The following is a 27,340-nucleotide window of genomic DNA, read 5'->3' as shown; positions in this document are numbered from 1 at the left end:
ACACTAATACCAGAGATGAACCTATACTGCCTTAATGGCTGAAGAACAGGCCTTTATTTCAGCCTCTTAAAAGATGGAAGTATATCTCCCTAAAAGTTCAGGTTGTTTAGAATCACTATCTCCAGTTTCAGGTTCATCTCTGATAAATATTAGTACTTTTTCTTAATTACCCATACATATACAAAATTTTAAGTATTCACACAAAAGGAGCAAGAACCAGTATTAAGAATACATGTAGCAATCCCAACAGTTGTGGGGACTGGATTGGGAACACCATCAGAACTACTCTCTCTGAAGTATCAAGTATCAAGAGATGTTTTCACCAGCAAGTTCGAAAATGAAATACAAATGTCCTCAAGTCTCCCTCAGCTTTGACTTATGTCTTAGATAATACCCAAACAATATATGTATAGAAAAAGTCCTTCCCACTGTGGATCTATCAGCCTTCCCACATGCTCTCATTTCCAGAGGAAAGCGCTAATCTTAGCTAACATTTTTAAGCTATTATGCTTATTAAATAATTGTTTGAAATAATAAAATCAGAGTAAGAATTTTAACAGAACATTCTCATGCTCAAGATTTTTTACATATTCAACTTTTTCTCATTACAATAATCAAAATATTGCAAGATGAATTCTAACTCTTGAGCAGTGTTCACAGTACTTTCTTTAGTATTTTGCTTATGTCAAGCCACTGCATTCGTATGTTTCTAGCTCCACTGTTTGTAAAATGAAAACAGTTTCCTACTGTACCATTAATTGCTAACCTGACACTGAAACAGTGATTTCACTGTCATAGGTGATGGGACTGAGAACTTCTGTATAACTCCACTCCCCTAACAGGTACGGTAATAAATTGTTAGTTCTTTAAGCAAAAGACATGAATCTGTTGGATAAAGGCTTCATTCTCTGCCTGTAATCAGTAACTTCAGGGCCTTCTGTAGATTCTGCACAGCAGTGCTCACATCTTCATATTGCAAAGCGCTGCCAGCGTATTTGCAATATTTTTGAGCTCTGGCAAAGTCCTCTGGAGTCAAACGGACTTCCCCTGCAAAAACATAAGCATTACAAAGTTACTATAAAGGGAATCTGACTGAGGCTTCCTTTCACATAATTTCTATGTTTTACTTATATTTGTGGTAATATTATGAAAACCAGGCTAATATTTGCCATAATATCACAAAGACCAAGCTATGATGTTTCTTCTGTTCTCTATTCTTTCCATTCATGTAATGCTTAACTTCTTTGCTGCTGGCATTTTGAAAAATGTAAGAGGACCTTTCTACACACTGGTATTTGTATGACCCAGTGTCTTTCAAAAGTAAGTCAATACCTTTGAGAAAGATCTGCTCTTCATCTAAGGCAGCAAAGGAGAGCTTTTTAACAACAATAACTTAGTTGTAATCAATCTTGTACCTGCAAGAAAGAAGGACAGTGGGTTTTGTGCTTACAGTATAATTACTTTGCTCTCTTCTTCAGCAATAATACTGTTAGGAACTGTTCCTTCTGAAATGGAATAACTATTCAAAATGTAGAATAATTTCTCACTGTTTCTGGTTTTGCACATTTTATATTTCTGTTTTATCAAGTAATGTTTATGTTTCAAATTCCATTATGTAAGATGAATGAAAACAAGACTGAGCCCATTAAATGTGCCCATTTTTTGTAATATTGCAGAACACTAGCAAAAAACCCCTCATAATATAGTATAAAACAATTACCTGTTATTTATTGATCAGAGTATTTTCTTGACATATGTTAAAACACTGAGAATTCTGTAATGCTCAAACACATGCACTCAGTCTTCTAAAAAACATAGTGCGAATTTATGCCTTAACTGGCAGAAGATTTAATATGCCAATAGCATCACTGATGTGTGCATAAAGTAAAGCACAGTTATGTTACTGTCCCTCTTTCCACCCACAAATTCACTGGGAGTTTCAAGGCTAATCCCATGGCACTACAATAACATATGCATAAATTATAAAAGCTTTACTCATGTTTTTTCAGAACAACCTATAAAAGACTGAGTAATATGGACACGGATAAATAATTAATGCAATACTAAAGAAATATGTACTTACTGGTTGAATAAAGATTTAGATCTCTAAGTACAGCTTCCTAATTTTAAGCAAGGACATGAATATACTTAAATCCATTTTTTTTTTATGGCATGATTTCAGTTAGCTGGATCCCTTTCTTTTAAAATAAAACTGTTGTTAGCAGTAGTGTGAGAATGTTTACTAAAGAATCTCGGTTCTTATCAAAAAATGTCTATTATATTTGCTTTTCCTTTCCCCAATCTTATTACTTAAGAAAAGCTTTTGGGCAAACAAAATGGAAAACCTGGGAATATCAAAAACTAGACTGGTTTTCTGGTTTTCAAAACAATCCTCTCCTGGTAAAAAGCAGAAGGGTGAGTGCTCTTAAGATTAATTGTATCAATTTTTAAAAGATACTCTAGAATTCTACTTAATCCCCTTCAATAAATAAAAGCACAAAATTACTGTTGAGTATTGAGGCACATGACAACTTGGTGGTCTTGTTATCACTGCAATGTATATTCGTTTACCACTGAACAAGTGAAGCGACATTAAATCTCTTAAAATACATATACATATGAGCAAATAGATGTGAGGGAGCGCATAAACACAAGCACACACTTAGGTTATTTTTTGACCTAAAGAAAGCCACAGACTAAAAGCAGCTGGGGTCAATCTGCAACCACATTACTGAACATCTTTAAGAAATTAAAAAGACCAAGTTCCCCTCAAAATGGCTTTATCCTATGATGCCAAAAGAAACTACAAAATCATTCTTTAAAAATTGGCCAAGGCATCAGTCCAGTATTCAACTAATTTATTGGAAGGAAGCCTAAATTCACCAGTCTAATCTTATTTTTGCAGTATGAGCTCTATTAATGTTTTGTTGGCATAAAGCCTTATTTATTATGAGATCTACTTCAGATGCTATTATGACATAACTTGAGGGGAAAAAAGTTAACGAGTTAACAATTTTAAATTTATAAACCAAAATTTACACAATAAGGGTGTTGATCTTTTGATGTGCTCAGCAGTGGCCTCGGCTCCTACTGAAGTCAGCACCTCACAATGGACAAGCAGAATAGAATGTGTTCTTAAGTTTTCAAAATAATGTGAAACAATTATATTGTCTGCACTTACATCAAAGTTATAACCACATTAAATTAGTAATTGGCTTCAATTTATATATTGTATATTCTAAGGGTTAAGCAGCTTTGGAGAAAAGGAAAGTAGCTTTTCAGAAAAGGACCTGGGGGTCCTGGTAGACACCAATTTGTCCACGAGCCAATCATCCGCCCTTGCAGCAAAGAGGGCTAAGGGCATTAAGAGGAGTGTTGCCAGCAGGTGGAGGGAGGTGATCAGCGCTAATGAAGCCAAGCCTGGAAAACTGTGTCCAATTCTGGGTTCCTCAGTACAAGAGAGACTGACATCCTGGAGGGAGTCCCATGAAGGCCACAAAGATGATTAAGGGACTGGAGCACCTCTCATGAGGAGAGGCTGAGAGAGCTGGGACTGTTCAGCCTGAAGAGAAGACTTAGAGGGATCTCATCAGTGTATAAAAATACCTGAAGGGAGGGTTCATAAAGGACGGAGCCATGCTCTTTTTAGTGGTGCCCAGTGACAGAACCACACAGGAGGGTCCTGTCTGAACACCAGGAATCACTTTTTTTACTGTGAGGGTGACCAAGCACTGGCACAGAGGGGTTGTGGAGTCTCCATCCTTGGACAGATTCCAAAGACAGCTTTTGTATTAACAGTGACATATTTCCTTCAGTGCTGCAGATTAAACCATGGGGAGAGCGCAGGGGCAGGGAGAGACAAAAAGGACATGGCCCTGAGCAATCCATTGTACAGGACCCTTGGTTGAGCAGAAGGGCTGGACCAGGCGAACTCCAGAGCTCCCTTCCAACCTCAACCATCCTGTGATTCTGAACTCTAAAAAAGCCCAACAACACTGAAATGGGAAAAGTATACTGTATTTATCCTGAAATGAACCTGCTTCTGTGTTAATCTGAAATTACTAGCACTGTAGTTATATTTATCACTGAAACATGACAGACATATGGAATCCATAAACAACAAGCATTATACTTTTTGTTTACGAGGAACAGAAAGTGAATACCAAAAGGCAATTTGACTAGAGATACTGAAAACCACGAGGGAAAAAAAGTTTTAGAATGCAAATAGTGCGTATTTTACATGATGTATCTGCTTCTCCCTATTATCCACCATATATCTTTCCTTTTTACAAAGTTGCCCAGATACAAACCAGTGGATTTAGCAAAATTTTAATAATGCAACCTGGTGCATAAAGACAGTGACGGCAAAGGTAATGGAAATGTTTTTTGAAAAAAGATGCTCTTTTTTCCCCAGATATTTGAAATAGAAATCCTCAAAGATTTTTTTCTTAAGGTCATGAAAACATGCGAAATGTGAAATTATTATTTCTACTTTGTCTGTAGAAAAATCAAACATTATTATACATACACCTAGAATGGACAAATGGTTTCTCTATGCTATGCCACCTCTGGAAGGGAGCATACAGTAACATAAGATGATTTTATAAAAACTATGTGTAGCACAACCATGAATGCATTTAGTGATAGCAAAATCTAGAGGTAATACATTTTTGAAGCAAACTACACCAGAGAAGTACACACACACATTATACAAAGTCACTGTGTACCTCCACCTTCTGTTGTCAGAGACATTAACCAATGCTTAAGTGCATAAGCTTAGACACTTTCAAAAGCCAATGTTAAACTCCGAAACCTGTCCCACAGGACAGGACAGTTACTGAAGGACTCATGCTGACTAAAATCAAATGAATACTGTTATTTTAAGTTAATTTTCTTTTGATAAAATATTCAATTCTTCTCCACCAAAAGCTTGTCTCCCATAATATCATTAATCAAATTACTTCACCCATGTTATGGGAAGGAAATAAAACGTGTAATTTATTTTAAAAATATACATTTGATCTTACTACCAGAAAGAGCCTTGCAGGAATATGTGGAATATCCTGTTTGGCTATGTCTATGCTAGTACTTTCAACAGTGCCAGGGAATGTGTCTCAGCACTCAAAGTTGACTGCTTACACCATCAAACTGCTGGAACAGCTACCAGTATGGTTTTGGCCCATGCAAACTAGCACTTTCCCAAACAATTCCTGGGCATGACTTGTGGTCAGAGCAGGCTAGAGACCATTCAGTATTGGCAGCCTTCACAAACTACCTTGTTTAGAAAGTTTAAAAGTTTAATAGTATGGATGTGAGTGGTTTTGCACCAGCTGTTCTCAGTGTTTTTACAGGCATGTGTAATTTATTAGTATAGACACAGACATAGTGTCCAAACTGTGGAGCAATTCTACTTTGCACTGTACTAGCTCTGTGTATCTACTGGAGGAGAGAAAAATGTTATCCCTCCTTCCTGTCCAAAGGAAACTTGAGTTCCATGGGAACGGTGCATACCAAAGTCTAACCTCAATATGCAGCAGCCAGGATCTAGCCTGAATATATATATTGCAACTCAGGAACTGGGAAGGGCTTCTGTGTCCCACAGTTTAACACATCCATTGTGAGATACAGGCATTTCTAAATCTACTTACAGCTCAGGGAACAAAGCTACTAACAAGAGAGTACTGTTGGCATTTAAAGGACTCAGCAGCAGCATGAGGAGAAGAATGATACCTGCTGTTACTCTTACATGTACAGCTGAAAGGTAGATGCTTTGGGGCATGACAGGATAGTGACAGGCAAGGACAGACACTTTCTGTTGATTTCAAGCTTCTAATTCTATGCGTCCAAAGAAAACTGTTACTGTATCTCTGCTGACATATCCCTTATGTCTTCTCAAACTCCTCCATAACTGACAGTATATTTTCTAAGCTTTCAGAACCAAGGATCTGTATGAGCTATATCACCTCTTTGGGTGCACTTTACAAAACTTCCTTGTAAGAATCATAGATTTGTAAGAACCATAGAATCACAGAATGGTTTGGGTTAGAAGGTTCCTTAAAGATCATCTAGCTCCAACCCCCCTGCCAGAGGCAGAGACACCTTCCACTAGACCAGGTTACTCAAAGCCCCACACAACCTGACCTTGAACACTGCCAGGCATAGAGTGCTTTAAGCTGTTACAAGATCCAAACTTGTAGTGATGCAACGTATGCACAGAGGAGGCAGGCAGTTGTGCAAATTCTCAGATTAAATTAGAGATTCATCACTGTGCTTAGCAATAGTCTTAATCTCTTATTTTTATGATAGTAGTTACTACGAATTCACAAGCACAGGGTATCTTAATTCACTCAATTTCTTTTTATTTATATTTATGTACTTATTAAAGCAGGCAAGAGGCCAGAAGGAGCAATGGACTGATGCTATCCAGATATTGAATGATGAACTTCTAACACTTAAAGAAGAATTAAAGTTTAAATCAAAATTATGATGTTTTTGACAATTAGAATTAAACACTGAAACCAAGAAACAATGACAACTACAATTTTCAGAGTAGTTACCCAAAAACCTATTAGAATGACTATCTAGAGGATGATGATAAGATGGTTAAATATGAAAGCTTTGTTGACAAACAACACAAAACTTGCTTTCCAACTAGCAGTTACTATGGTAAAGCTTAAGTAAAGCCTTCAGCTGTTTTGGTTAAGGAGCTACAGAAACCCCCACAACAGCCATCAAAACTCAAAAACTGTCATCAAGTTTAAACGGTTCAGCTACAGGCCTGAGGTACTGTTTTCAATACAATGAGTTAACTGTCACACAAGACATTACAGTAATATGTCAGACAAACAACAGGATGTGCCTTTTGTTCTTCAAAAGAATACTAACAGTTAATGTGTCTCTATTAAAGGTAATTTTATTACTTTTATTTTTAAGACATCTTCTATCAAACGTCTTCCTAATATATTAAAATGGATACATCCTTAAGCATTCTTAGGACAGCACTCTAAAAACAAGCTAAATACTGAATTCCTATTATAGCACTCCACTGTATCAAAAAGCTTGTATTTTTCACACACTCTTCAACATAATAAACTGAAATATCCAACTAAATATTTGTAAATTATGATATACAAGAATATACCTATCTAAACTCAGTAGTCGTAACAGGCAATATTTGACTGTATTTAATTCTGGAACTTAAAACCTCTACATATATTACCAGGTTTTCTCTGGTGAGGAAAAGCTGTAGGACAGAATGTGAACAGATTAGGATCTAGGATGATTTCAACTTTATTGTAAGTTACTACTCTTTCACAGGCCATGTTTCCCTAAGGTTAGCATTTACACGTGTACTTCAAAGCATGATATATATATAAGCAGACATAAAATACATGTAATATAGGTTATCAGTGATGTTAACATCAAAGATACATGTCATTTTAGAAGATCAAAGCCTTGATTAAATATCAAAACGGCATCATTAGTAGTACCTTCTAAATTATTTCATTTAAACCAGGTATTACTTATAATCAACAAGCACACAAGTTATGCTGCAACAAAAAAACCCAGTGGAATGTCGTGATTATTTAAATGAATTGAAAAAAATAACTTACTGAGTGTGAAGAAGAAATTTTAAGTAAAGGGAATGTGTATTAATTACCAAAAATATAGATTAGCAAGGCCATCAGGAATATAGGCTTTACTAAGTATATGAGAACCTTATCTGACAAGCAACAATATAAATAAAGCCTAACACAGTGCTAGCTCATTGGTTTGAAAAAAAGTCAGACGGGCAACATTAATCATACACTGTAGCAAAGCTTTCGTAAACTATTAAACTCTGAGTAACACAATATTTAGATGAGGTTAATTGTTTTTAAAATTTCTGAATTAGTAGTGTTCAGGTAACGACATTATTTCTCAAACTTTGTCCTTCAGTGCATGGGAGACACAGAGGACACAGCACACTGCATGTACAGACAATACAAATGTCATCACCTTACCTGCAGACTGTGCACTGTAAAGGGAAGGATCAACTAGTGGAATATTCTGAGAAGAAGGCTGAATGGTGTTACTTGTCACTCCTGCAAATGAATACAAAAAATTAGTCTTGGGTTATTTTTACTTATAGACTTTAAAAATAAGCAGACAAAATATGAAAACAGAACAGGTACTCCATGATTTTTAAATTAAGCAACTGATAGCTTCCCAATTCTGAAAATTTATAGCATCATACAATGGCTTGGGTTAGAAGGGACTTTAAAGATCATCTGCTTCCAACCCCCTGTCATTGGCACGGATACCTTCCACTCAACCAGGTTGCTTAAAGCTCCATCCAACCTGGCCTTGAATGCTTCCAGGGATGGGGCATGCACAGCTTCTCCAGGCAACCTGTGCCTTTGCCTCACCACCCTCACAGGAAAATCTTTTCTACCCTAAATCTACCCTTTTTTAGCTTAAAGCCATTCCCCCTTTCCTGTCACTAAATGCTCTTCTAACACATAATTTTAAAACCCTCTACTCTGCTCTTGTGAGACCTCACTTGGAGTATTGTGTCCAGTTCTGGTGTCCTCAACATAAAAAGGACATGGAGCTGCTGGAGCAAGTCCAGAGGAGGGCCATGAGGATGATAAGAGGACTGGAGCACCTCCTGTATGAAGACAGGCTGAGAAAGTCGGGGCTGTTCAGCCTGGAGAAGAGAAGGCTGCGTGGAGACCTCATAGTAGCCTTTCAGTGTCTGAAGGGGACCTATAAGGGTGCTGGGGAGGGACTCTTCATTAGGGACTGTAGTGGTAGGACAAGGGGTAATGGCTTTAAACTTAAACAGGGGAAGTTTAGGTTAGATATAAGGAAGAAGTTCTTCACAGTGAGGGTGGTGAGGCACTGGAATAGGTTGCCCAGGGAAGTTGTGAATGCTCCAACCCTGGCGGTGTTCAAGGCCAGGCTGGACAGCGCCTTGGGCGACAGTTTAGTGTGTAGTGTCCCTGCTCATGGCAGGGGGGGTGGAACTAGATGATCTTAAGGTCCTTTCCAACCCTAACTATTCTATGATTCTATGTTTTATAAATTAATACAGAAGTATTTACAGGCTGTCATTGATTTTATCAGTACAGTTTTTCACAGAAATTGAATTAAAAAAACAAGAAAAGCCTAGTCCAAAAGATATTGATTACCCTAGAGTACTGAGGAAAACCTGCTAAAGAAGAGTAGGAGTAAGCTTTCATATTTGAATTTTAAATTCTGCCTTTTAATATCAGATCCTCCCTTACTGTATTTTTAAAGTACCATGCCTGCCATCTCATACTTAAAACTATCTCCTTCCTAATTCCTTCAAAAACAATTGGTAAGAGTCAAAAAGCTAGCTATATTTAAAAGGGAAATGGTGGTGCTAGAATAAGAAACAGCACTTTATGCTGTGAAGCATTCCTGTATTTGCATTCACATTTCACATACTCTCATTTGCACTGATCCAAACCTACATTTTTGCAGTATGTCCAGAACAAAACAGAGTAATATAAAGTTCTTTCTACAATATATGCTATGTAGGAAGATGGTATAATCACATTATCTGTTATTTCATGGAATGACTGATAGAGTTAAAACTATGCAATGCAAAGAATTAATGTATTCCAATAAGGTATAGATTCCATAATTTTCAGATGTGGTAAAAACAAAGAGCTAAACATTTACATAGGCTGACTCTGAAAAACAACACTCTCCCCCTCCCAGACCCAAACAACCGCACCTATCTGAAGGATTTCCCTTTGATAAAGCTGAAAAGAAAGAGCATGCTGAACTTTTCATAGGGTGAAGCATTTTTAAAATGAGAAAAGAAGGGCCTGTGTTACAAAAACATCTCATATTTTCTATAATATAAAAACGTATCTGAAAAATCAAATGATCATCAGGACTGAAATCAAGAGCTTTTAATTTTTTTAGTCTTTTTAAACATCATTATAAAAAGGTAATATGAGGTGAAAAAATTATATTCACAAACAATTTAATGCAACTTTTTTTTTTTTTTTTTTTTTTAAATACAGCAACTTGAGAGGAACCTTGGATTTTTAAGGACTTTGTTTTGGTCCAAAAATTACACAGAATAGGAAGGACATAGGAGCCAGTATGTTTAGCAATAGGGACAAAATTTCCATTAATTATATTTTTTGAGGTCAATCACACTGAAATATTTACATGGGAAAGAGAGCATAAACCAAATAGAAAAAAGCATGAAGGGTACATCAGGCATGATTGTTAGAGTGGTGTTGTAACAGTTTCAACATTATGTTGGATACAGTCCCACAAAGAACAGCAATTTATCTGCACAGGGAAAGCTAAATATGAAATGAAGTAATATCATTTCATCTATCAAGTGAAAGACTCAAATACTGGTTTACTAAGTGTAGATGCTGCAGTGCATTATTTTAGAGAAGAAAAAAACATCCTGTCTGCAGGAGCACTCATTTGTTCAGCTCTATGTCTCTTCTGGCAAAGTGCTCCAAAATAGGAATTAAATATTTTAAAAACCAGAAAAACATAATAAATATTCCCAATGGCATTTTTACAATGTTAATTTATAAAGTTAACTCTGCCATAGAATAACTATTATTTTACTTAACATGTAATGGAAAGAGGGCTAGAATTTGCCTCTCAGTAAAGGCATGGATTTTTGGGGTGTGATTTAGACATACCTGTGTTATGAGGTACTTCAGCTGGAGTGTTGGCTGGCGCATGGGCACCTGGTGGTATATGTATGCCAGTGTAATTACTAGTTGGTATGTTGTTAGCTTCATATGTAGATGATGTTGGTTGAGTTGTTCCACTATGGAGAGAAGATGACCCTGCTTCTTCCCTTTCAACATCTGCTAAGATGATACAAAACAGGAATTACTACAACTCTTCTATACAAACACTTGTAAATTTAGGTTTCTTTCTAAAACCTCCTTTTAAGTTTATATTAGTAGAAAAATTGCCACCACAGTGTTACATAAAACATTTATCAATCAAAACCACCTACAGTTGATTTGACAAAGTAAAAAAGCAACATACTATAGGATAAAAATCTAGGAACTCACATACTTTCAAAGATCTCTTCTGTTTAAATTGAAGGATCATCTCATTACTGGTCTGAGTATAAGCAGTCTGTTTCCTTAGTACAATCCCTTATACCTCCGTGTATTGCATCCACAGTAGTTGAACAAGATACTACAAATATTCAGTAATCTGTATTTTAATATATACATGAACCAGATTATGGAAAACTGTATTTGCCTTATAAACTCTGTAAAAAGAAAGTGCCAATCCTTCCACTCCGTATCAATTAAACAAACCACAAAGAAATAGAAAAAAGAGGAACTTTGGGAAGGTAATACCGAACAAGAAAACTAAATGCAGCTTAGAAAAGTCATAACTGTAGCTGAACAGTTAGAGTACATAATGCACTATATGAATAATGAGATCCAATATACCCCATAGAATGTGCAAAGAATATAGATATTATTTTTCTACCTAGTTATGTTCCTAAGGTTCTGGTCTAGATAATTCAGTGCTAGTTTGAAGACTAATGGTCCAATTTTATGATGCTAATGACCAAGTTAATTTAGAATATGGCTGATTTATGCTCCTTAATTTGAATTTATCTGTTTTTAAAAGTTAATTTTCTTTGACTGTGTAAGTGTTCATCTGTGTCAATAATATCGGGTGAAATAAACAGTTTTGGGAATGGCTTTGTGTCGTGGTTCAAGCCCAGCCGGCAACCCAGAACCACGCAGCCACTCGCTCACTCCCCCAGCCCCCCCGCCTCCTTCCTCCCCCCACTCCCGGAGGGATGGGGAGGAAAATCGGAGGAATGTAACTCCCACGGGTTGAGATAACAGCACTCCAGTAACTAAGGTATAATACAAACCACTACTGCTACCAGTAATAATGATAAGAGGAATAACAAGGGAAAAGGACACAACCGCTCACCACCCGCCAACTGATACCCAGCCTGACCCGAGCAGCGATCTGGGCCTTCCGGGTAACTCCCCCCAGTTTATATACTGAGCATGATGTGCTGTGGTAGGGAATACCCCTTTGGCCAGTTTGGGTCAGGTGTCCTGCCTCTGCTTCCTCCCGGCTTCCCCTTCTCCCTGGCAGAGCATGAGACTGAGAAAGTCCTCGGTCGGAGTAAATATTACTTAGCAACAACTGAAAACATCGGTGTTATCAGCGTTGTTCCCAGACTGAAAGTCAAAACCACAGCACTGCACCAGCTAAGGAGAAAAATGACTGCTGTAGCTGAACCCAGGACACTTAGTTAACATTCATTTCTTGAAAGGGAGCAAAATGAACACAGGAGCACAAAACTTGCATTGTGTCTAGAGCTGACAAAAGATGTTCTTTATGAAATCCACACTTATCTTCAACTATACAAGATGACGTGCTATGCAAACACCTCTACTACTTAATAACAAAATAGCTTACTATCAAAAATATCACTAATACAAATTTATTGATTTTTTTCCTATGTAAGGTCCTCTTACTCCCAGAAGTAGTTCAGGTACTACCTTTACTAAAAAACACCTTTTAATTCATAACATTATTTACTACAATAAAAAGCTATAATGTAGAATAAAATAAACAGTATTGTCATTAGGACATTTTTACTGGACTTTAATAAATGCACAGTTAAAGATTGTATTTTTTGTTTATACTGCAAAGCTGTAGTAGTTTACTTTCATTCGGAACATCCAAGTACTAATACACAAATCCCTCAAATCCACAATCTAATACCAAGAATCTTTATTTAAAAGTATTAAAAAGCAAAGAAACCTAGAAGTAAAATTCTGCAAGGCATGTCAAGCACTGCTAGCAAAATTTAATATAAAAACACAAAACATGGTAAAGATTTTGTATGTGACTGTTGTGAACATTAATTTCACTTGCTGCAACCAATAATTCAGGCCGTAGTTTTATGAAGCTATTTCTGACATATGCAAACAAACATCTGGCAGATTTCTGGAAGGCAAAGGATAGCTTAAGATGCCAGGGTTCTCCTTTCATGTATTTTTTGCTAGTTACTCATACTGTAATATCATGTGGCTAACATGCATGGAAGTAAAACTGAATGTGTTAAAACTGGCAAGAAAAGGGTGAGATTCAAAAGCAAACACTGGATACACTTCCTTTTAAGTAACAGCATAATGGTAATAATAAGCCGAAGGTTGAAGGCTGTGGCTTTGGTGTTAACTAAAAAAAAAATATTTTAAAACCGCTTCAGAAAATAAAACCTAGTTTAACAAAAACCCAGACAACACTCATTGTGCTGTCTGAAGGCTGTCGAAGCTTACTTGTAACACTGTTATCAATTATTTATATCTTGGTCAAACTGTAGCCAAAAAGTTGGATATTCCATGTTGAGTGTCTGCCTGAAGCTAATATGTGGGAAAAACTGTTGTAAAAATTACTGAACTTCTTTTGAGAATGAAGGAGTGGGAGAAACCACACTTTCATTGTACTTAGGATCTCAACTAAGAGAAATTACCTGTAAATTCATGCCCAGACTGAAACCATTAATGCATTTATTCATTTATACTGCCCCCTGCAGCTTCCTGTTGGCCTTATCCAGATCTGGCTCTTCAGTCCCATTCTGAATTCTCTCTCTCTCCACCAGGACTTCATATCCTATATTTGAAAGCTCTTCCCCCATATTTATGTCTGTCTTGTACTATCTCTCAACCTTTTCTTTCAAGACATTTCCAGCTTCAGCTTCAAATGAGCTTCAAATGTCCTCACTGCATAGAGTTCACAGTCTCAAGTCACTCCTGTAGAAGTGCAATGGTGTAGGCAACACTGGCTGTGGAAGATATGAACTCAAATGGTTAAAGTCTGGCAATGCTATAAACAAAAAAACCCAACCAAAAATAAGTGTTAGAAGTGCTGACCACTCTTAACAACAGTGCCTGTAAGAAACAAATTCACAGAAGGGTGATATACTTTTTAATCAGATATATGTATCAAAAGACCAAGCTCAACTGTTTGATTTGCTCATTATGCAATTGGTAAATGTTAGGCTGTATTAAACATAAAAGTAGATTTGTTTAAGTTTTCTTAGGTGTTTAAAGTGCCTAAATGTCATCAAAGCATTGTAACTATTCTTTCTGCAAAGTAAATATTTAAAATATTCTTTACCAAAGATTAAAGTATCGGAACCATTTTGAGATATGTGCTTGCAGTATTTGTGAAGAGTTTTTTAACAGTAGTGCTAAACAGAAGGATTTCAGGCTGCTGGAAAAGAACGTATGTCAACAGACTGGTTTTAAGTTCTGTGGTTAGAACATTAATTACATTCTTGAAAAACAGATCTTTTACAGGGAATGGGAATGAACACTAGAAAAATTAGAGAACTAATTTCTCATAAAGCAATAACAACCTAGAATTTACAGTTCCTTACAATTTGTCTAAGGATGCTGAATACTAGGCTGTGAAACAGTGACACAATTGTTTCACATTCAGTTTCAGCTCCAGCTGAGTTTCTTGTCTTGGAACCTCATCAGCCTTTGTGCTTGGATTCCAGCATAATGAATTCATGTGCTCTTCAGATTTTCCTCAGAGCTACAGTATACCCAGACTATCTGTTTCTTTGGGGTTTAAAATTTTTTTATTTATTTATTGAAGGCAAGACTTCATGGAATAAGATCGATACCCCTGGCCCCATAACCAACTGTCCAAATATACTTTCATATAAATAAGGGGATTCTCAAGGCTTCATGGCATTTTCTTGTCTAGTGTAAAGAAGCAATGATTATCACTTAACTCCAGCAGAGCAAACCACTAAATTTAAAGCCAGTGTCCTTCAATTTTCTGGACACCTATTTTTAAGGAGTCCAGAGAATTATAAAGGTAATCAACTAATTTTGATTTAAAAATACTCTCTCTCATTCTTTTGCACTGTCTCTCTTTAGCTTGAGATGTTCCTAAAAGATTTACAATGTAAGGTTTTATTGAAACACTGCTTTTTTTAAAATATATATATATATATACACACACATATGGATATCTTTTCCACAACATGGAGAAATGGACTAAAAAAATCCATCAACCTTTCATACACTGTTCTTTCTACTAGCTGGAACTATAAAGGTTTCCTAGAATTCTGTAATATAAATTTAGACTATGTATTGTATATTGCAATGTAAGTGGTGATGTTCAATATATTTTACTACAGCTATACCATAAACATTTAGGAACTTATTCATATTAGAAATTGCCTTTTTATTTCCCCCATTAGTATAAAGTCTTGTTGGATGACCCAGGGCTACTGCTAAGTGACCTTTATGTGTACTCTAGAACTTCTATTCCAACTGCATTAATAAATCAAGCATGTCATTTTAAGGTTTCCATCCTGACAAAAGCATCCATAAATCCAACAGCAGAACTGCATAAAGCATGCCTATGTTACTGTAAAAACATCTCCAAGAGTTACAGTATGGTTTTCAAGAATCACAAAGAAAATAACACTTTGGAAAAAAATGGTAATTTGTCAAGCTACAGAGACAGAATTTCACACTGTTTAAACAGACTTTTTCCACTTGCAAGGGGAGGAAGAAAATGAGCAAGCAGAAAGGAATGGGGAAGGTCCAGTCATACATTCAAACAATGCTGCTTTTCTTCTTATGATGCACAAAGACAGGATTGACACTTTTTTTACTGATTCTTCTAATAAAAATTAATTTGCATAAAATTTTTGTCTTGGTTATGTAAAGCATTATGGAAACCTACACTAAAGAGTTAATTTCCAAAAATAAATGTGAAAACTACTCATTTAATTCCTCAGAAAATAGAAGTGTGTTTCTTACTACGTCAAATACAATTAAAAAATTAAAAAGATACTGCCAAATTAAAGATATTGCGGGCTCCCTATTAACAAGGATGTTAAAATTTTGGATGACTCAGCATTTGTGTCCCTGCTAAGTTGCATGTAGACATAACTTGGTAATGAAAGCAAAAGTCTTCACCAATTCACGTTACTGCTTGTAGTGACCTGCAATGAGCAGTAAGGATTTGACTGAAGTCTGAAATCCACTTTCCCTCCTATAATAGTTTATTTCACAGCCTTAAACAAGTCAGTTACCTTTACCTCCACATAAAGAAAATGCAAGAAAGCTTATTTGTTGCTGCTGAGGAACAATTATAGTTTCTACACAAGCTGCATACACAGATTTTAGCAAAAGCTCTGTAATCTTTGCTTAGAAATTCTACTTTTGCAATTGTTTAGAATTCATACTTTATTTCACATGATCAGGTAAGCTTTGTAAACAACCACACTATGAGCAAGACCACTAAATAGGACTCATTTAAAGCTAGAAATATTTAATTGGGCTATTCATTACATTCACTACAAAAAGAGATTTTTTTCCCCACACTTTATCTTCTCCGTTAAATCATTAGACTTGTGTTAACTGAATTTATAAAGATGTGGTGATGTTTGCAGGTGGAGTTGCATCGTAAGTCTCTCTTGCTGCACCTGCACCAGTGGTTAAGAAAATTGCCTTGAAAGAGATTGTATGTTGAAGAAGAAATTAGTTTGCCAATGCTTCAATTCATAAAACTCTACAAGGTGGCTCTGTAAGTTAGACACAAGCCACACTCCACAAGTTCGATTTCGCTCTTCTGCATTGTAGATTTGTCTATTGATCCTTTTTATTAGAAAAAATTGTATTATTAAATTCAAGCTTGAGTAAAGATATAAATGAGCATCAACTTAAGTGACACGTATTCAAGCCACAAAGTCTCATATACTACTAGCTCAGAGGAAAAATCATTTAATGTTCTTAGCTGTTCATTAGGTATGTGAAGAATTACATGTAAAAATTATTGTCTTTGAGCTGAATTAGTTTGTTTTTATTTGAATAAGGAAAACATCCATTCTGAAGATATCTTATTTCCGTAAGAGATTCACATGCAATATTTTTATTTTAAGCTTCTGCACTGACTGGGGAGGAAAATGAAGAGAGACCTTATTTAAGAAACTGATCGCTACGAATGGCAACTGGTGAAATGCAAAATAAATGAAACATAAAGCATTATGCACAGAAAAGCTTCAAACAGCATAAAAGTAAACGAGTAAAATAATTTTTAAAGTTAATTTAGCAATTACATACCATTTTGATGTATTTCAGAAATCAGTATTTTTGCATACATTTTGCTTTCGTCAATAACTGAAAAGCATGATCAGTTTATACAAAAGCCAATCATACTGTTACCTCATTCAGCGTTTTAACAAAAAAAGTTTTATATGTGATTTCATTTGACTTTATAAAAATTTGCACATATCTGAAGTCTGTGATTCTATACTTTAGAAGTAGGGTAAAATGTATAAGGTTTAGAAATAATATGGTAGACCTGGATTGGTTATATTTAATAAAAAGACATAATGAAAGAAGAGAATGGAGCTGTCTCAGAATAGGTGAGGATGTGATCTACGGGCTCTTGTAAGAGAGACTCTACTTAGTATGTGTTCTGTTGATGCAAGGAGAGGGTAGATTGTGTCTGCTCACAATGGTGGTGTGTGTTTAAAAACCACTTAATAAGAAAGGTTTGGATTCCTCTGAAGTTTTTTACTGAAGAGCTAAGACTTTTAAAATAGCAGTAAAATTTAGACAGGTCCGAGTGCATTAAATACAAGACAGTAAAAGTCAAAATTTGGAAGGTTTAAAAAACCTGTTCTTGGTGAGTGGGTGTCCTTGGAAATTACCATCTTTTTATCTAACAGTTAAGGAGGTAACTTCAAGGAATCCTGCATGGGAAAGTCAGGTAGCCAGAAGAACACAAAGAATAACTAAAAACATGAGGAAAAGAGGGATGAGTGTGAAAGTGGCAAGACATCCAGTCTAAAAAGAGTAGGCCATAAACCTGTTCTGAAAATCACATTTTTATAAGGTGAGGAAGGGGTTGTCTCACTACCAGGTGTTTGCTTTGAACTAAGTTAATCTACAGTTGGTCAATTTTCACCTCCTATTTAACTTCTGAGACAGGATAAACTGCTAAAGGGACTGTAACTATGCAGAACATTTAAAAGAAGGACTGTGGGTAGCATTAAAAAAATGCATGGTTCTGGCCCAAAGGTGACAATGCCTTCTTAGAGTAGCTGTATTCAAAATAATAATCTCCACTACAGAGGCAGACACACACCAAAAAAAAAAAAAAAAATTAAAAAAAAAAATCAAACAGTAATGTCCAATAAAAATAACAGCAAGAAAAGCATAAAGAAAAAGCAGAATGCTTCCTGTGGAGTATTCCCTAAAGAACTGTACATACCAGCACTTCAATCTTGGCCCAGCCATCCACTCTTTCAAAAAGAAAAGGGGAACACATACCAAAGCTCTCTCCTTCCATTCCAATAGGCCCAGGCTGAGGAGTCTCTCCGTTCTTCAAGCAGTTATGAATGTATGCTGCCTTCCACCTGGCATACTTCCTGTGCTGGGCGTTCTGGGGAAGGGAAAAAGGACAGCCATTTTAACCACTCACTTCCGCAAATTAATGCATTCATAACAGAAATACAAGTAGGTTTTCCACCCTGAGAAGAGATTATAAAACTGAACTGCTTTCTCTGCTATCATTTGACACCCCTTTAAAGACAAATAACATGTGTGAAATTAATCGGTGAATTTAAAAAAAAAAAAAAGAACAATTCTAACAGGATCTCAGTACGAAAGGAAAATGTGGAGATATTCAATTACTGCAGCACATCAGGAAAAGGAAATAAGTTACACCAGGACCATCTAGTGTAAAAGACGGAACACGATGTAGTAATTACTGATGTGAAATAATAAAGAAAACTTCCTATCTCCATAAACTTAATGATTATTTCCTTTAGATTTAAGTATCTGAAACTTAAAAATGCTACTCCTGCTGACCAGTAATACAGTCTAAGCACATTACTTTAGATTCAGATTTTAAAAATGTATTTAAAAGCACAAATACAGAAAGGCTACTGAAGTTGCAGATTAATGTGGTGTGTGGGGGATATTATAGGACATGCAATATTTTAATTTAGTGTCTTCAAAACATAGCTAAAAATCAGATGAAGAACTTTAGCAAAACATAAACTACTACATGGAGCAAGGGGTTATGATAATAACGACTTTAAACTGTTAATAGTTCAGTTATTAGAAAAAATATTAATACCTATAAAAAATTGATTACATATTGATGGTCAATGTAATTTTTTGCCAACTCTTATCTCCTGAAATGGCACTGCAGTGGCACTGCAATTGCTTCATATTGACACTTTGAAATTGAAAAAAATGTGGTAGTAACTTCAGTATTTGAAGAAAATCAACATGATTTTTCACTATTTTCAGTTTATGGGAAAAATTATGGAGGAAAAGCATTTTTCACCTGGGTTTTCATAAATTCTTCTTTTCACAAAACATGAGTGATTGAAATAAATGCCAGCAGTTTGAACTATTTTGAGATTTTCCATTTCTTTTTAAAAATATACTGTACTGTTCTCAGGTACAACTTTAATATGTCAAAACATGAAATGAAGATTGCTCACTTTATGTCTCCTGGGACTGTTAGAATAGTATCCAGGAAGAGTTCTCAATCATTACGAGAAATCTTAAACTGATTATGCAAATCAACTACTTTGTCAAAAGTTGTAGCAGAAATAACCAGTTCTGACAGTTATGAGCTAATACATTTCAAGGAACAAGGCTGAATATAAACAGAGATGAGACATGTGGAAGGATGAGTAGAATAAATTGGCCAAGTGAACAGTGCAGGTTGGTAGCATGTTCCACATCAACATCATCACCTGCAAGGTACTGGTGAACTCAAATTTCTACGTAACACCCAAGCATGTGAGAAAAGAAATCTGTAGATTACCCATGTTGATTCAGGCACTCTAAGACATATTCAGCACTTATATGATCAGCACTTGCTGGTTTTGTCTTAGATTGTTTACCGTCATTGCTTTATCTCATTTACTTTCCTAGGTATTTCAATATTCTTTTAACAAGAAGTAGTAGCTTTCTCTATTTTTTTTTTCTTTACTGCAAGTTACTGACTATATCATGGTATTTTCAAATTGAGCTTCTCGGTTAATTTAGGAAGGAAACTTCACTTTCAGTTTTCAGAACAAGGAGTACTTTATTAAGAGTATGTGTTCCTCTCTATTGGAGATCAATTCTTCTGTTAGGCATGAATAACAGACAGCAGTTGACCATGCACCTAACAAAAAATTTTGGTTTAAAACAGACCAAGAGATTATTCTGGTGCACTTAACTAAAAGTATTCCAATTCTGGAATACTTGTTTGATTAAAAGATTACCTGCCATGAAGAGCACTGGGTTAGTTACTTTAGTAGATAATTTTTTTAATTAAAACACTGATGTCTTAATGTCCAGATAGCAAGCCATTATTTTATGAAGTAAATTCACATTCTTCCAACTTAACATACCACCTTTTAAAAGCAGGGTTTGTTTCAATGGCAAAAATATCTCTAACTAAAATTGTACATGATTCCACCTCAGTTACTAGCACTGAAGCTCTTGCTTGCAGGGAGAAAAATAGGTGAAAAAAGCCAGGAACCTTGCACCATTTTTCCCTATAATAATTTCTACTTGCTCAATTTAATGTATGTGTCCCACAGTAATAATCACACTTTGAATTTCTTACTGACACTTAAGCATCTTCTAACAGATAATGGTTCACGTATAATTTCTTTAAAATACTTCGCACAATTCCTTATGACTTACTAACGTGCATTTGACAATATAATTAGAAATTATGTTATTTGAAGTTTATAGCCACAGATTATAAAAACAACTTTACAAAACTAAACCAGTAATTTGCACCTGTTAGGAAAAGCAATCAGATAATACAAAGATATCCCCAACACTTACCTCTTCAGAGAGCTCCCCAAATACTGTTAGAACATCTATCAGGAGACTTGCAGTATAAAAGGACTTTATCATGTTTCTGTAAAAATGAAAACATTTCACTAACTTCGTAATGTCAGTCTCTCAAAAGCACATTTTTACACGCTGCATTTTAGACCATACTGGCTTATTTCAAACCAACCATCACTAATTTTTCTTTTTTATTCTGATGTTACAGAACTTACTTCACAATGTTTAAATTTAGCAATGTATTGACTAGTGTCCTGGTTGCTGTAGTAACTGCTGTAAGTCAAATCACATAATGTAACATCACAAATATTTTAACAACAGAGGACAGTAGAAACTTTCTATGATTCTGTAACATGCTTGATGTCAAGCTCCATGTTAGCCCGGGGTTTTTATAGGCTTGCCAGTAGGTGAGAAACCACTTACAGAAGCTAAGAAGGAGGGTACTAGTTAATGTGTGAAGTTAGAGACATACAAGTAGTAACAAATCGAGTTTTCTGAAAGAGAAATTAATGCATTAGAGCCCAGTTCTTGTTTCGAGTGAAATTAAAGAGTCTGGATATTCAAATTTCCAGACCACTATCTTAATTCAGGTAACAAAACCAAAGATTTTCACCTACTTATGAAATTGCCCAGCTCTGTCTTCATTGTCTGCATACAAAAACATTTTCAAAGCATAATTCTCCACATGAGCAGAACCAACGATGTCCTGAGTAATTGCTTCATTATCACCAAATTGCTTTTTCATCTTAAGAACGTTGGAAAAAAAAGAAAAAAAAAGTTACATTATTAGATCATAGCAATTCTGCAATACAATTCAAGCACAAGAAGCTGCCATTTAGACAAAGCTAAATTTAGTTTAAAAAAGAAAAAGCATACACTTCAATTATTTATTTTAGGTCTGAATACTTAAAAAAACCCCAAACACAAAAAAAAAACCTGCCGAAAAACCAAAACAACATGAAATACTCCAAAACAAACCCCAAACCTTTAAAATAAACACAACTACAATATTGTGAAGGAATAGCTACGGATATTTCCCTTTGATATAAAAAAAAACAAGCACTCTGAAGCCTGTATCAGGATTCAACACAGTTCAACTGATAAAGTAATGCATGCTTTATAAAGGTACTGTAGGTCAGAGTGATCATCTATCTTAAGTCTTGTCTTGTAAGGCACTTCACATTACATTTTTCTAAGTGTCTGAACCCTACTTTGACCAGACTAGTGACCTACAGATTTACCAGAATTTTCAGTGTAAGCAGTGAACTGTAATTCAAAGACCTCTTTTCAAAGACATTAGAGTACAAGAATCCTCAGCTTTCCTAATAAAAATCAGTAAAGCAAATAACCCTGTAACACTTACAACAGGTGGATTTACAGCTTCTGAATAGGCCTACTGTTTCTACATAAGGAAATCTCAGGTTATCCTTAGAGAACAAAAATAGGAACACTGCATGATACTAACCTGCAGTCTTTATTTTGCCAGAAGATTTAAAAACAATCTCTAAATGGCAGTTCTTTTTCACTATGCGCGTGAAGAAAATTTAATCATGCAGGCTGCATTCCCTATTTTTTAGACTGCTGCCAACTTTTTAATACATAGAATGTTGTTAGAAAAGTTACTTGATTCCAGTAGTGAAACAGAAACTTCTCAAATAGAACTTCAAATTTGAAGACTTCTGTCAAACTCATAATCCATGTATTTTTCAAAAAATATGTTTTACAAAGTGTAATTGTTTTTCTTGTGAATGTACCATCATTTGTAAGTTGCAAGATATATAACTGAAATGAAGCACTAAAGTAAATTGAGTAAGAAAATTATTTTTCCGTGTGTATATATACATTTCAACAGCCTATACATACACCTTACGCTTAGAAAATAACCTAACGTTATTCTTGATCTGATGTTCAATGGAGATGATTTCAAATGCTCAAATGAGTGTTACATATACTTCTAAAAATATTGGTCTTAACAAAGTTGTTTACTTTTGAAATTACCCTTTACACAGTCTATGAATCAGTACAGCAATGCTGATTTTTTAAATGATGATTCATAATTTGAACCTAAAAAGTCAAGCACATTTGGTTTAGTTTTACTACAAACGTTTGAATGAAACAGTTATCTACTGGAAAAGCAAAACAACACAATTATACATACAAGTATTTCTGACAGAGACATATATCTGGGATACAGAATTACTCTAAATCATATATTTGGAATATTAAGTTTCTTGCAAAGAACATATCTGGTAACTTCCAGATATATCTGCACTGTTTTGCTCTTTGCTACAATGATGTTAAGTATTGTTTGTAAACTTCTGTCTTAACCTCTCAATTAATCAATTGTGGCAACACACAGAAAGCTGTTAGAAACATTTTGGGCAGATCTACAACACATTTGTGCCCCTGCTGGTTAAGGGCAAACTGAAAATGGCTGCTTTACCTGCAGAGGTCCAACCTGCCAGTATACTCAAGCTTCCTAGCTCTCAATATGCCATATTAGATATGCTTAGAAGTGCTCTCTCCATCCTTTAACCACTTGGCTACATAGAAGGAGCTTCAATACCTAAGCATCAATTGTCACACAGCCAATTTTACCAGCAACTGAAAGGTGAAACAATGGGGTTTTGCTGCTTTTCTAGTCTTTCAAAATTCGAAGCAGAAGAGAACAATGCAGACAGACCAGTTGCTGAAGTACCACAAGGATCAAACAGATTTTAACAATCCTAAGGAAATGAAGAGCAAAATCTTTTGGAGTTTTAATCTCACCTCTCTTCCTTTTTGAACATGAAAATCAGACTCATTAAAGATGTCAAAAATTGATGAAATAACACACTGTGGAGTCACTGTACACTGGATTTTCCACTGCTTTGATTTTCCATTAGCTCTGATTTTTAAATCATGGTTAAAACATAGCAAGTACAAGGTATGAAAAAAAAGACAAATTCACATTTTGGTGTGTTTTTCTGAAGAACTGAAGGTTATTGCACTAGTTTCACACAAACTCTTCAGGCACTGCTATGGCTAGATTTTGGATGGAATCTTGATACTGAATACAAAAAGAACTGCTGCTTCATTTTTCAACATTACTTTCTGCTTCCAAATGAGCACGTGAACCTTCAAGGCTATTGAAAACTACAGTATATGAACATAAACAGCTCCTGGAACTTAAACTGACCATCTGTACAATGACTTTATCTTTCTTTAAGTCTGTTCTGTTTCAGGTTGTTTGCTTTTTAATACTATCAGGTCCACTCAGAAGAGCATGACATCGCTATCTCTTACAGAGATAAGACTGTGCTTACAAAAACGCACAGTATAAGGTCCCCAATCTCTAACAAAGGATATGTATCTTTAAAAGTATCTTTACCTTTTAGACAATGTTATAAAAAACCCTGAACAAACAAACAAAACAAAAAACAAACAAAACCCTAAAAAACACTCCCTGCGTACAACAGTTCAGGTCAAAAAATTTCAAAAGCACCCAAGAACTGTGCTACCCTAAAGTCTTCTAGAATACTTGTATTTATTTTGTAATGAATTACTATTTCCCATGAGACTACGGATACTTCCACAAGAATTAAGTACCATAATTTATGTTATTTATACAAAATCTTATAGCAAATGTCTCCTATATAAAATCTCAGTTATGTTTGCGCATGCATGCATACATACATATAAACATATATATAGCTTTATCTCCTTTCAATCCTTCTGCCAATTTATTATATACAGAATGCCTGCAGAGAGAATAGCTGCATAAATGACTGATGACAGAGAAAAGTATTTGCAGAAGCTCAGATAAAAATGAAAGTAACATTGTGAATCATTTTAGAGGAAAGCAATAAAATGCACTTACAGCTTCCAACTGGTCCATAAGTTTGGATAAAAATTTACGACATTCTGGGGTTTTACTATCAATCTTCATCCCTGTTTGCATTGCATACAAACGACCTTTAAAGGAGAGAAAATACACAAAAAAAAGAAGTAATTATCTAAGGCAAAACCCATAAGCAAACAAAGCAATGCCTCCCCCAACAAATCTGAAAGACAAACTCATCTTGGGTTTTAACTATGTACTACTGCAGTGCTAGCGAGCAATGACAGAGAAATCTAGATATATTCAGTCTTGCAGAAAAACTAAGAGATATTTTTCTAAGATTTGTGCTTTATTTTTCTTAACGATTTTTTGCTGATTTCAAATTGATGTTTGTATCACTATTATGCAATATTAAGTGCTTTTGTAAATAATCACCATGCTTGTTTGCAACTCTCCAATGGGAACTTCAAGTCAATTTTTATCCCTAATTATACATGAATAATTTTCATATGACTTAGATACATGTCTGGAGTGTATGGATACATCTCAAAAACAGAACTCCATGTAGCAGGAACCAGTCAGCTTTAAGCTCCACTTAAAAAAATGGAGTTAAGCATCTATTATCTCATGTATATTTATTCAGAGCATCAAAAGACACAAAACGGATCTTTAAATCAGACAAGGCAGATTTTACTAAACTTTTGTAGCAAATAAAGTCACCATTTTTTCATATGACCTTGAAAATGAATGATGAACAATGATTAATATATTCTAATTAAAGTTATCTTTTTACTACCAAAAATCTATGAATTTTAGATAGGCACATGGCAGAACTTTATATGCTTCAGGAAATTGTGGGTAAAATCAAAGAATTATTATTTATTAGGATTAACATATACAGAGAAAGGAAAATGGAACATAAGCATTCAGTAACCAAATGCAGGATATTTTTCACAAGAAAGCCATTTTACTAACTCTCACTCCTGACCCTCAAGGGAGTCCTACAAAACACTTTCAAATGCAGAGCTTAAGAACTGTAAGATGCAACTCTACCAAATATTATAATGGGGTAGTTATTATGGCATACCACAGTGTCCTTCTCCCTGCAGGACGGAGAGTTCTGCAAGTGATTCTTACTTGTTTTAACATCTCTTTCCTTACAAGCCTCAGTCTTTTCCCTCAAATTATCTCAGTAAACAAGAACATATAACACAGTTGTTTTCAAACTGCACTTATGCTGATGTTTGCTGCAAAAGAAAGCATTATACGCTCACAAGCTGCCTTTTCCGTTCTATTATGTTTGTCTAATAATATTAGATAGCTTGCTACAAAACTTACCTAGGTTCTGCTGGTGAGTGTGATAACTCATTTCTCTGGATTTTAAAAGTAGTATTTCACATCCCATATACACTAATTATTCAAAACAGACAAAGTGTACATTCCTTATTTGAGACTGCAAAGCTGACAAATTTTTGAGTGTTAGAACTGTTGGGTTGCCCAACCATTTAATGACTCTGTAAAATAACAAAAACCATACTTGTGCCCTCCAATGCTTCTCTACTTCCAAATTTACGATTTACAAAACAACCTAGCACCTTTATATTCATTTTCAGTAAAGAACAATCAAGTAAAAGACGACTCTGAATGAAACTTCAGGAATGAATAAAAGCTAGGGCCAACTACAAGAAGTGACCATGACAGATGAAAGACTGCAAACATTTTCTTGTAGATTCTATCCCACATAGGCTTCATAAAGTGACAACACTAATATTAAGCTAATTACTGATATGAACTCTTAAGCCCACCTTATTTATCTTCAGGATGCTGACATGCTAATATTAAAAATTATGAAATCAGCATGTGAAGTTTAAAATACATTTCAAAGAAATCCAAACACAGAAAGATAAAGATTTGTATCTAAGGCACTCTAGGTCTACTGCCAATTAAAATACCATCAGCATATGATGAGGTGTCAATGCTTGCAGTCTTAAACTGATTTTTAAGTACATACTTGACTGTAATTTCCCTAAACACATTTCATGGTATCATTTAATAATGTAAAACTTACAAATTAAAATAACAGATGCTAGGCCTATCGTCCATCTAGATCAGCTACTTCGTTTGACAGATGCAAATATCAGATATTTTTTACATGAAAGAAAATCAATTTAGGCTGTTATGAGTTACAATGAGAAATTCAGAATACCCTTGGTCATTACTGGACACAGATTTATCTTACTTGCTGGAGTATGCATCTTCTTATCTTTTCCACAATTCATTTACATAAAAAGAATCCTGTTTCCATACAAATAGAAACTTGCAAATGTTTAATCGTTAAAAAAATCTGCTTATTTGTAACTTATTCTTCTCTTACTTATACCTGGCTTTTTTTTTTTTTTAACATTCATTGCAAATATATCCATTTAAATAGTGAAAGCAAAATAATTCTTTTCTATAATAATATCCAAAGGGGTGTATTTACAGAACTGTTACATCTATATGCTTTGTGTGTAGTTTATCCCACAAATACTACTATCATGTATCCTTACTGTAAGTAACTGAAAGATATGCTTTGATCCAATTAAGAAAATCTATTATATCCTTTTCCTGTCTAACCTGTAGCAAA

At 35.1% G+C, this 27,340-nt stretch overlaps 1 protein-coding gene across 1 annotated transcript; it reads right to left on the bottom strand.

Moving 5' to 3' along the window:
* Positions 1-886: 886 nt before the first annotated feature.
* VTA1 (vesicle (multivesicular body) trafficking 1) lies at positions 887-24,844 on the bottom strand. Its single transcript, XM_010024551.1, has 7 exons — positions 24,754-24,844; positions 21,512-21,639; positions 20,889-20,964; positions 18,357-18,468; positions 10,689-10,859; positions 8,004-8,084; positions 887-1,047 (listed from the first exon to the last, which is right to left on the bottom strand). Exons 1-7 carry the CDS (start codon positions 24,832-24,834, stop codon positions 902-904), a joined length of 795 nt encoding a protein of 264 aa, XP_010022853.1. The 5' UTR covers positions 24,835-24,844; the 3' UTR covers positions 887-901.
* Between the last annotated feature and the right edge of the window lie 2,496 nt (positions 24,845-27,340).

Source organism: Nestor notabilis, unplaced genomic scaffold (genome assembly GCF_000696875.1).
Source record: "Nestor notabilis isolate BGI_N333 unplaced genomic scaffold, ASM69687v1 scaffold24091, whole genome shotgun sequence".
Lineage (NCBI taxonomy): Eukaryota > Metazoa > Chordata > Aves > Psittaciformes > Psittacidae > Nestor > Nestor notabilis.
This window is presented reverse-complemented; position numbering and strand designations above follow the sequence as displayed.